At 37.5% G+C, this 11,432-nt stretch overlaps 1 protein-coding gene across 1 annotated transcript in view; it reads right to left on the bottom strand.

Moving 5' to 3' along the window:
* Window positions 1-840: 840 nt before the first annotated feature.
* Window positions 841-11,432, bottom strand: part of PGM2 (phosphoglucomutase 2) — a 35,226-nt gene continuing 24,634 nt past the window's right edge. The window contains exons 12-14 of the mRNA XM_075066520.1: window positions 5,314-5,503; window positions 4,519-4,652; window positions 841-2,635 (exon numbers count right to left, since the gene is read on the bottom strand). Coding sequence (XP_074922621.1) covers window positions 2,533-2,635; window positions 4,519-4,652; window positions 5,314-5,503 — 427 coding nt within the window. The 3' untranslated portion in view covers window positions 841-2,532. The remainder of the gene's footprint in view (window positions 2,636-4,518; window positions 4,653-5,313; window positions 5,504-11,432) is intronic.

The raw sequence follows: 11,432 nt of genomic DNA on the forward strand, positions 1-11,432 counted from the left end.
CAAGTTGAAAATTGACTGATTACTCCCATTGTGTGTTTTGTCTTTCACCTTGTGGCCATCATTTCTTATAGGATTTTAATTGTTATACAGAGTAAGAATTTCTGCTTCTCACAGCTTGTAACAGCTAAGTGCCTCATTGGGCTATTTTTGGCACACTCACCATACTCACTATTGCCTCCTCTTTAAATCTACATGCTGTCAATAAGATCCATATGTAGTCTGATACAGCCTTCAAATCATTTGAATTAAAAAGTAATGTGCTAGTTTTAACAAATATGCTCTGTTGCCATTTTCATAAAAGCTCCACCATATAGGGTGTATGTTTTGTTTGGTTAACTGCTTCTTACTCTTAATTGTCTTGGTGGTTTGTAAAAGTCACATTTCTGAATATGTACAGAACAGTGACAGCCAGGCAGCAGTAGCACTGTACCCTTTTTTGAAGGTTACACAAATCATCAGGTTTTATTGTTTAGAATAATCCTTGCTCTAAAGTTAAGGTGACTGAAGCAAATTAATTCTTACTGCACTTCTCTGGGCTCTAGAAGCATTGAAATAAGGGGTAAGACATCAGGGCTTTGCTATCAGATTTCCACTGAAGACTATGAAGATATCATCTGCAATAGGATATTACTTTACTTACAATGTAACTGTCTAGCTACAAACATTCTGTGTTGTCACAACCTAATATCTTGTGTACAGCCTAACATTTTCCCTTGCGTCAAAATAAAATCCTAGCAACTACCCATATATGGAGTAAGATCAGCAGTATTTATTTTACAGTACCCTATTTTTTCCATTTTACTACTTGTTTACAAAGGAAACCACTGGAATACAGGAATCTCACTTTAAAAGGAATTATATTTTGCTTTCAAGATTCAGTTCAGGTTCACACTATGCCAAATACATTTTAGCACAATAAAACAAACACACAAGAATGCTGAGTTACAGACTAACATTTTGACCAACACTGGCTGCATGTTGTACAACCCCCAACATTAATATGACATTTACAATAAACACACATTATATGGTCCTCAGTGAAGTATATTCATAATTCCAGACTGCAGTGTGGCCTCCCATGGTTTTCAATAAGTTAGTTTAGAGTTGTCCTTGCGTTTCATTTTCAGAAGATAACTACAGGGGCAATGAAAAGCAATATGCATGGAATTTCTGTACAAAGTGAAACATCCTAAGTCTCACTGAAGTCAATAGCAAACCCCTCCCGCTCGTTATCATTAGTAGTATTTAATAAGTAATTATGGGCCTAGTCAAAGATCAGAGCTGCATCATATGATGCACTATATAAATACGTACCAAGAAGCCAGTCTCTGCCCCAGCATGATATTAAGTGTCTTTAGAGAAAGACACAGGGCTGGCATGCTTAGCTCCAACCCAAGCTGCTACATCTCCTCTTCCCCTGCCTGCAAGATGATGTATTTTCATAGACACTCTGGCAATAGACAACCAATGTCCATTCTGGCCTGCTTCACTGACTAATTTATGCTAACTAGCATATATATAGTAATACGTATTACCTGCTCCATATTTTTCTATATTAGTATGCATTAAACACCAACAACATTAAGCACAAATATTGTAATAGTGATGTAGCCTAAAACCAGCCTACACCATAATCCCTTAACTTCTTCCATTTGCTGTTGTAAACATTTGACATAAGCATGTAAGAAACTTGTCAAAATCAAGATACATTCATTCTATGTCTTAGTACAAGCTAGGGGAGGCACCTTCATGGACCAATACCTAGAATGCTAGTATCTAAAACAACAGAACAAGTTAGGGAGCTGGGACAAACCGACGGGTTGGATTTTAGTGACATGTAAAGAGATACACAACTTGTATTATGTATAAATAAATACCAGCTGAAATATGTAACTTGGGGAGCACTCCTGTGTAAGGCAAATGTAACATCACTGCATCACATAGCTTCCCACAGACTGGTATCATATATAAAACATTACTCCTGTACCATATTATTATTGTCTTATAGCAGTAAAACATGTCCAGATGTTTCCTTATTAAATAAAGTGTGGCAGCCAAGTGTGGTGGCCTACCCCAATTTTACCAAAATTATCCACAGATTTCCAGTGCCCTTTAGTTACACAACTAGCCTGCCTTGCAAAAATAAAACTAGACATTCATGAAGCACTATCCAGTTCCCACATCATCAAAAACTTGGTCATTACTTTGCTATCAAATTAGGCTACATACATATAAAAAGCAGACTGCATTTACAGAAATTAAGGCAAGGCAAGTACAATAAAATATTTTATTAGAACAAGACTTGATTATTGAAACACATTTGCACTGTATCAGACAATTTTTGGTTGCTAGTTTTTATAAGAAATCCCTTGATTTCCCCCGATAAAATAAGACATTAGACCAAAGAGGACATGGAACACATACTGTTAAGGATATATATTTTAATAATGTTTTTTTGGTCCTTAAAAATCCCTACTTTTTAAATAGTGTAGGGTTTTGCCCATAACATGTTGCAAAGACCATCTTAATTCTTTACTCTGCCTTGGGCTGCAGTTTATTTTTTTCTGGTTGAAAGAAATACTCTTCGATAGCACTGACCAGCTCATCTAATTCCTTATTCAGTTGGTCAGGGTCACTAAGGAAAAAAAGAAGGAAAAATCAAGTAAACAAAACCAAAAAAAAAAAAAAATCAAAGTAGAGCGGCAAAAAAGGCTAGAAGAAAAGGAAGAAAGGTCTGTATTCTGAGGGTTTGTCAAGACAGTTAGTGCAAGGCAACCTGGGATGTAAATTACTGTACACTAGCAGTCCATGTGGACCCTGCTACAGCATGATAAAAGTTTCCCAGTGTGCACTGATCTATATCCCAGCTTGCCCAAGCACTAACTGTGAGTCTAGACTAGCCCTCAGTCTGATGTTTTAACCGCACATTTTCTATTAATGCTAGTAAAATCGCGCGCTTGATTTCTTAGAACCACATGTGGGACTACGTCAGTGTTTAGCTCTAATCTTTGTGTATCAAGGAGCTGAATTTACATGTTTGTCCATGTTTTTCAAAAAATAACTTGATATATGACAACAGCTGATTTAAGCTTCAAATCTTTCCTATTTCATCCCTAGTTGATATGTTTAGCAACATTTAGATCTTGTATTACATTTTCTTTCATTCATGATAAAGCATAAATACCATTAGCCTTATTTAACAAAAGTTAAAATATTTTAAAAATATGCTATAAAAACATATATTTGTATTTTTTAATCCATCCATTGCCTCTCATCTTAGATTGTAAACTCAAGGACTGTCTTTTCCAGATATTGTTATATACAGTCTATCAAAATGGGATTGGGAGCTTTAGGCAAATATTACCATAAATATTCAACATTAAATATTTAAAGATAAATTTTGATAAGCAATTCATAGACAGTGTTTTCTGTTTTGTATTCGAATTAATTGTTAGTGTTCAAAATCTTCAATTATCACTACAGCTTAGCAATCAAAAAGTTATGGATACAGAAAAAGGAAGAAATGCAAGCTTCTCCACAATACTCCATTAATGTGCTTCAGCCAAAACATTGCACATTGATATGGCAGTCTCCATTTCTATTGAATTCCTGACTTCTAATGAAACTTGCAAAAAAAAAAAAAGTGTTGTCTTTTTGTTTTGTGGAGACCAACTGAGCCACCAATTCATTTCACACAGAGCATGGTTCAGACACTACCAATCTGGGCTAGATCTGAATGACTAACTTAAAAGTAAAATACTACATATGCTAATTGTCAAAACTAGAAGGCACATTTCCCCTCCTCCCTTTTAAAAGCAGAGAAGGAGGGTGCTTTGAGATTTGAAGTTGCTTTTTTTGATGATGGTAGGTTATACTAATTACAGTGATGCACTTAGAATGTTACTTATGATGTACTCTTAATTTATCTTAAGAAAGCTTAAAGCATACAGACATGTGCCAGTATTTGTACATCTACATAAATGTGTCCTCGGTTGAAAGAGGACAGGAAAGAGAACATAGAGATTCTGATGAGGGATCCAGAAGACCCACCACATAATTAAGAATATGTTCTTCGGAAAAAAACCTCTCCAAATTGTTTACATTTATGAAGGTGGGCCAAATGCATCTTGGTGTCAAACACATGGGGTAAATACTAAGATATTATTTAACAAGGCTACTTGAGTCAAAGGAGTAAGTATAATATTTCAGTAATTAGAAGTCTTGATAATACTAACTTTGAAACAAAAAAAAGATTTGAGAAAGGAAGCAGCCCTTTCAAGTTATCTTGGAATCTTTTAATACAATTTTAAAATGTATCAAGTTGAGGGCCCCTTCCTGCTCCTACGGAAGTCAAGACAATGTTCAGTGAAACTTCAGTGACAGCAAGAACTGGCCATTAATTGTGCGGAATTAAAGCTTGGAACATATTCTTTTGTTAAAGAGTGCAATTATTAAAATTATATTAAAATAGGCCTTTAAAAAAAATAACTGAATGTAATCCTAAAAGCAACAAAATACCTGTTTCCAGGAGGCGCACAGAGTTCAGCATAGTATTTGATTTTTGGTTCTGTCCCACTGGTCCTCATAGTAGCCACTCCTCCATTAGCAAAAGTAAATGTTATCATCTGGCTACTTTTACTGGTAGGAAGCACCTAGAAATACATACACACATCATAGAATAGCTTCCTTAAAAGTTCACTACTTAAATATATACAATGAGTTTTAGATGCAAGGAAAAAAACCAACAACTTGTATTCAGTACCAAATACACCAACCTAATTTATTTTGGCCTCCCAACTTCAGACATGTTAGAGTTAGTCACAATCTTACCCTCAATCTAGGATTTGAAAAGTGAAGCCATGTCATGACTTGTGAATCACTACTAGATAACACATCTTGAAATCTTGTCAAGATTTTGGTAGCATATAGAAAAAGCTACAGAAAGCATGTGCTCAGTGACTATCAAAAGAAAAAAAACAAAAACAAAATCACCCATGATTCTAAAAGAAGGCTAAAGAACCCAAAGCTTCACATCCGAATAGATATTTTACATTTCTTATATCAATGCTGAGGGGAAAAATAATCCTTCCAAGCAATAGGAAAAAACAGAGAAAAACTTGAAGCTGTAATAAATAGCACAATCCTCCAAGTTTCCTCTGCCATTTTATGCAACTTAGACAAGATCATAAAGTATGGCTACAAGAGTTTGTATGGTTTTTAGTTAGTATTTTCACTTTTCTCTGTGTTAAGTATATTGTTAATCATATGACTATAAAACCTGATCTATCATTATTTTTATAAAAGGATACTTACCGCCTTTTGATCAGGCTGGCTGCTATCGTAGCCAGTAGTTAGATCCCTTACTCCAGAAACTTTAAATTTGCCACATGATTTTGGGTACGTGTTCTTTCCATCATAATTTCTAAGATTCTCAAATAGCTCTTTAATAGTTTTAGGATCATGGCAGATAAAATATGAAGCTTTAGTAATGTGGTAGCCATACCTGTTAAGAAAAAATATAATGATTTGAGAACAGATTGTGTATACCTTCTCACTGTGATACAAAACACACCATGATACATGTGTGTTTATAATGCATCTAGGTCAAGGGTTCTCAACCTTTTCTTTCTGAGGTCCCTCAACATGCTATAAAAATTCTACATCCTACCTGTGCCACAACAATTGCATATAAAAGCCAGGGCCAGCGTTAAGGGGTAGCAAGCAGGGCAGAGGATCCTACAATACAAGATGACCAGTAACTGTTGGCCTATGCCTTGTTTATGTAATCATATACCATGTATCTGCAAAACTTTCAGTAACACACAGGTCTTACAGGCACGAAACATTATATAAAGACAGGGGCCAGTCCTGTGTGTAACATGAGTTCTAGTCTCCCATCAAGCACATCTCTTTGGCATTAATGGGAAATACACATGCACCAGGAGGTGAATGGACCTACCTAAGTTTAGAGTGTTGTGACTGTCTTGGTCCCAGGATATTAGAGAGACAAGGTGGGTGAGATAATATCTTTTATTGGACTAGCTTCTGTTGGTTAAAGAAACAAGCTACGCCTTGTTTACATATCTTGTGATGCATGTAGAAGATCCCTGGAGTGGATTCATGGGGGATGAGGCTGTACCATTTCCCAAGATACACAAACCTTCAAAAGATGAGTCTGGGAGCTTACATTCACAACTTTGCTAGACACTAAAAATCATGGTCTTAAAAAAAAGCTGGATTTATGACTTCTTACAGCAAACTGTAAGTAACCCACTAACCCTTCCTTTTTTGTCCTATGACTGCAGGGGTGTTAATGGGCCACTTCACCTTGAATGGCCCTTAGAATGTGTGTTAATTTCAATCTGTTCCACCTTGTATTTAAGGGTGACACTGAGTACCAGTCCCAGACCTGAAGAGCTTTGTGTAGTTCTAAAGCTTGTGTCTTTCACCAGCAGAAGTTGGTCCAATAAACTATATCATCTCACCCACCTCGTCTCTCTCTGGGACCAACAGAGCTGCCGCATTGTAAATTCAGGAGGGTCCATTTGGCACCTGTGTATTTGTGATTCCCATTAATGCCAAAGAGATGTGCTTAATGGGAGAATAGATCTCATGTTGTTTCATACAGAATTGGATCCTGTCGTTATAGAAATCAATTTTTCTTGCCTACAAGATCTATGTCGGTACTTAAGTGGTTACTGAAACAGTTATAAGCTTGTCACATGAAATAAAGGACTCAAACTGGAACAGTCAGTTGAGGCAAACGTGTATATTCTGTAAAAGGAGAGAAACCAGGCATTGAATATATTAAGCCTTTGTTTTTATGAGACAGAGCAACTAGCAAGTGATCATTACGTTGCAAAAGTACTTTACCTCTATTGGTATTACAGTATTATTTCAGTAGCAAGTTAACTAACATATTGGAGATGGAGACACACCGATAAACTAGACAATAAAATTAAAACTCAACTCATCATAGCAGCTTCAGCTGCTGAGACAAAGACAAATTTTGGTTGCTAGCCAAACTAAGACATCTCTGCAGTTATAAACAGCATAGCACTGACGCCCATCTTTGTCCAGGACAACAGGGCTGCACATTATATCCTTAAACACAAGAAAGCATATGAAAAGAAACCTGTAACAAAAGCAACTTAGAGTATACAGGAGAAAACAGGTTGACAAAGAAATACTTGTTACGCTGCAGAAGTTGTTGTTTTTTGGGTGGGGGAGGGAAGAGAGATTGAATCAAGAAGTTTCACAATGGTGAAGCTTAACCACAGAGTTTTGGTACCAAATTTGATTCTTCCAGTGCAACGGAACTACCAAAGTCACCTAACTGGTGTTGGAGTGCTATTCTTAAAAGAAAAAAAGAAGTAGCATCCCAAATGTTTGCCATACTTTCGTGAGTCAATGTTATTCATTAACAATTAGAGTTGGGTTTTTGTTTGCTTTTTAAATAGTCAGCACCATACGGAAAACGCTGAATCTCAGATTTCAAGTTAACTTGGCTCCTTCATGGCTCAAATGCATACTCTGCAATTGGAACTGCGTAAACTATCTAATGATAATGTACAAACCCAGCTCACTACCATATCTGCATCACCTGTGAAGTGCTACAATAAAGTAGTAAAAACATTTAGTCAACCAGGCAGATATGGATACTAACACTCCTGGGAGTGAGTAAGTGTTGAAATGATAAGGTTTCAAAGTAGCAGGGTGTAGTCTGTACAACCCGCAAAAAAAGAAACAGGAGTATACTTGGGGCACCTTAGCGACTAACAAATTTATTTGAACAATAAGCTTTCGTGGCTATAGCCCACTTCTTCGGATGCATAATGCTCTCTGTATGCTATAGTCTATCTTCAATATAGTTCCAAATTCCATGCATGTAATCCGAAGAAGTGAGCTGTAGTCCCACAAAAGCTTAGCTAACAATTTTATTTGAGCGTTAAGTTGCCACAAAGTTACTCCTGTCTTTCTTTTTGCTCGAAAAATGACGCCATTTTTATATAGCCCCCACAAATCTGGACAGAAAGTGATCTTTACTGTTCTACCTAACAGTGCACCAAGAGCATACTACATACTGTTCATTCTTACCTATAGCTTCTTCAAAATGCGAATAAAACAGTTCTCCTGGTCCATGAGCTGCTTGGGCTCTATTTCCCATGCCCACTTGAACCCTGCAATGTCTCCTAAAAGTGAGCATTTGGCAAGGGGAGAGGGGGGAAAATGTAAGATACATTGCACAGAAAAAACAAAAACATGAGATAGAACTTATACACACAGATCAGTTTACCTCAAAGTGAAAGCCTTCCTTCAGTGCAATTGCTCTCAAGATTTTTGGAAGAGAACAGTGCTGGATAACATGTACACATCTTTGATCGGCATAGGGTCTTGATGTCCTGATTCTGATTTTTCCAGCATAGTGAAGATCCAACAGCCTAAAAGAAGCGTGCGCGAGCTCATGCCAGCAAGAGAGCAGCGTGTGCACGGTCACGCGACTCGAAAGACGAAAAACACGATGCAAACCGATTATAGAAAACAAGTGAAAAGACAATACTGAGAGAACATTTGAATAGTTATTCGTGTACAAGGAAAATTGGGCTACAGATACAGATGAAGTCATTCTAACTGCTGTGAAGGTGAATTTTGATTTCAAAGGACCAAAACTGGAGTTTACGCAATGACAACTCCCACTAGAAAAAAAAATCAATGGGAACTGGGTGTCTATTTTCCATATTGAAAAATATTCTTTATTTTTTTATCAAAACTAAACCCAAAAACCTTGCTTCTCGCTTATCATTTCCAGTGGGTTCTGTGCCAATGTCCAAAAGTCGTGCAAACAAGTGCACCGATCCACATTGATGTACTTTTTCCCTTAGCGTTAACAGTTGTTTTTTACATTTTTAAACTTAGATAATGTTTGGTTGGAGCATCTTACATCACTTGCATGTGGGATTAAAAAAACCTCATATTACAAGCACAGCGGACCAACATCTGACTTAGCGGAAAAACAATTCAGTACTAAAGGATGGACGATTGAGGTGTGAGTGGGTTCAGCTGACCATCTGTGGCCTAGCTCATTTTCACTTAATCAAACAAGTACATCCAGTACACTAGGTCAATTAAGAAGTGGAAAAGTCTCCAAACATAGGGAGAAATATCAAAAGGGTCCAAAGCTACTCAATTATGGAAGCAGCAGACGAAAAAGAAGGGAAAAGCAGGAGAAGGAAAATGGTTCAAAAATCCAGTTGTGGAAGGGGAACAAAGTCATCACTAAAAGCTGACATAGAATCAAGACCTAACCAAAAAACAGTACCTGTTTGTGAAAGAGAAGCAGCCTCAAGTCTCTTGCATCTATTGATGCCCAATAGGCACAAAGTAATGCCCAGCCAACAGTTTAGTGTATAGCAGATGAACAAACTACTTGCGCTCTAACGGGAGTTTAATGTTCAAGGAAGAAGATACAGATACTGTAGAAGTCTATTCTTAACATACTAGTTAGTGTACAAAACATCTTCAGCAGGAGGGAAGGAAAGGGCTCAAAATGCGAGGACTGTGGCGGGCCAAGAGATCAGGAAAGAGAAAAGGCACAGAAAAGCAAGTCAAAAGGACATGCTAAGTCCGACTAGCCCACGCTATATAGAAAAGTAGCCTAAACTACAAGCAGAGTTTCTAAAGAGAACCAGTAAGTCAGGTTAAAAAACCTAAAGGATCATTTGGCACTCTGCGCTAGGTAAAGGTCCCAGAGAACATTTTCTTTCCTCAGTGCGAGGAAGTCGTTTGTGTTGTTGACAACATGCAACATTTGCGGCTCTTGACTGCACCTTCTCTAATTAACACATTTGCCTTTTTAACATTTCATTGCTGTATGCTAAGAGAAAGCGGTTCCTGACTGAAAGACTCTGATTAAAACTTCATGCACAGCATCAAACATACATGCCATACTGATCAATCAAATAGTCCATCTACGCCCTGACCTATCGTCGGAAAGTGCCAATGCCAGTCCCAAGGAAATGAACATACGGTCACTACAAGTGATCCATCCCATTGCCATTCCCACGTCTGGCAAACAGAGGCTAGGACCCATCCGCCCATCCTGGCTAATAGCCATGATGATCTATCACTCCATGCATGGAACCTTGGCCTTCACAATATCCTCTGGCAAGGAGTTCCACACACTGACTGTGCATTGTGTGAAAAAATACTTCTTTTTGTTTGTTTTAAACCTGCTGCCTATTAATTTCATTTGGTGGCCCCTCATTCTTGTATTATAAGGAGTAAATAATACTTCCTTATTTACTTTCTCCACACCAGTTATGATTTTATAGACCTCTATTATATCCCCCCTTAGTTGTCTCATTTCCAAGCTGGAAAGTCCCAGTCTTATTAATCTCTCCTCATTCCATACCCCTAATAATTTTTTTTGCCCTTTTCTGAACCTTTTCCCAATTCCCATATATCTTTTTTGAGATAGGGTGACCACAGCTACACGCAGTATTCAAGATGTCGGCGTACCATGGATTTATACAGAGGCAATATGATATGATCATTGTTCAAAAAGGGGGAAAAAAAGCAAACCTAGGTATGTGTGCTGGCAAAACATTAATATCCTGGAACTGACATGGCTACAACTACACAGCATAAAACATTTTAGAGTAAAGGATGACAGGCTTCATCTACATGTCCTTAATGGACCCAGGGGAGAGGGTGCTGATAAAGTCCATTCCTCTTCCCAGATACAGAAGTGCCTCTCTAATCCACACAGCTGAAGCAAGGAAAAGCCCTTGAGTTGCTGTAGGAATGAAGAGGATCTGAGCTCTTCTGGTGAGCAGGAAGAACACTTGTGCTCTCCTGTTCTTCTTCCGTGGGAGCTTGAGAGCCTGAGTTCATTGGAGTGGCGTAAACTCAAACCTCTCTAATTTCAACAACGACAGGAGGAGACATGGTAAATAGCCCTCTCTCAGTGCTTAGCCAGTTTCAAGGATGGGGCCTGAGTTTCAAATCACTCTGATAGCTCATACATAGTGAAATATCACCCATACTGCCCCTGCCCTTGGCAGCAACAGCAGAACTTAGTTCTGTACCGCAAGGAAATGAAAACCTGAAGTCCACCTTTGGTGCAGGTTTACAGTAGGGCTGTCCAATAATCACAGTTAACTCATATAATTAACTCAAAAAATTAAGAGAGACTAAAAATATTAATCACAGTTTTAATCACACTGTTAAACAATAGAATACCAATTGAAATGTATTAACTATTTTTGGATTTTTTCTACATTTCAAATATATCGATTTCAATTACAACACAGAATACAAAGTATACAGTGCTCAGTTTATATTATTTTGGATTAAAAATATCTGCACTGTAAAAAACAAAAGAAATAGTATTTTTCAATTCACTTCATACAAGTACTGTAGTGCAATCTCTA

Source organism: Chelonoidis abingdonii, chromosome 5, assembly GCF_003597395.2.
Source record: "Chelonoidis abingdonii isolate Lonesome George chromosome 5, CheloAbing_2.0, whole genome shotgun sequence".
Classification (NCBI taxonomy): domain Eukaryota; kingdom Metazoa; phylum Chordata; order Testudines; family Testudinidae; genus Chelonoidis; species Chelonoidis abingdonii.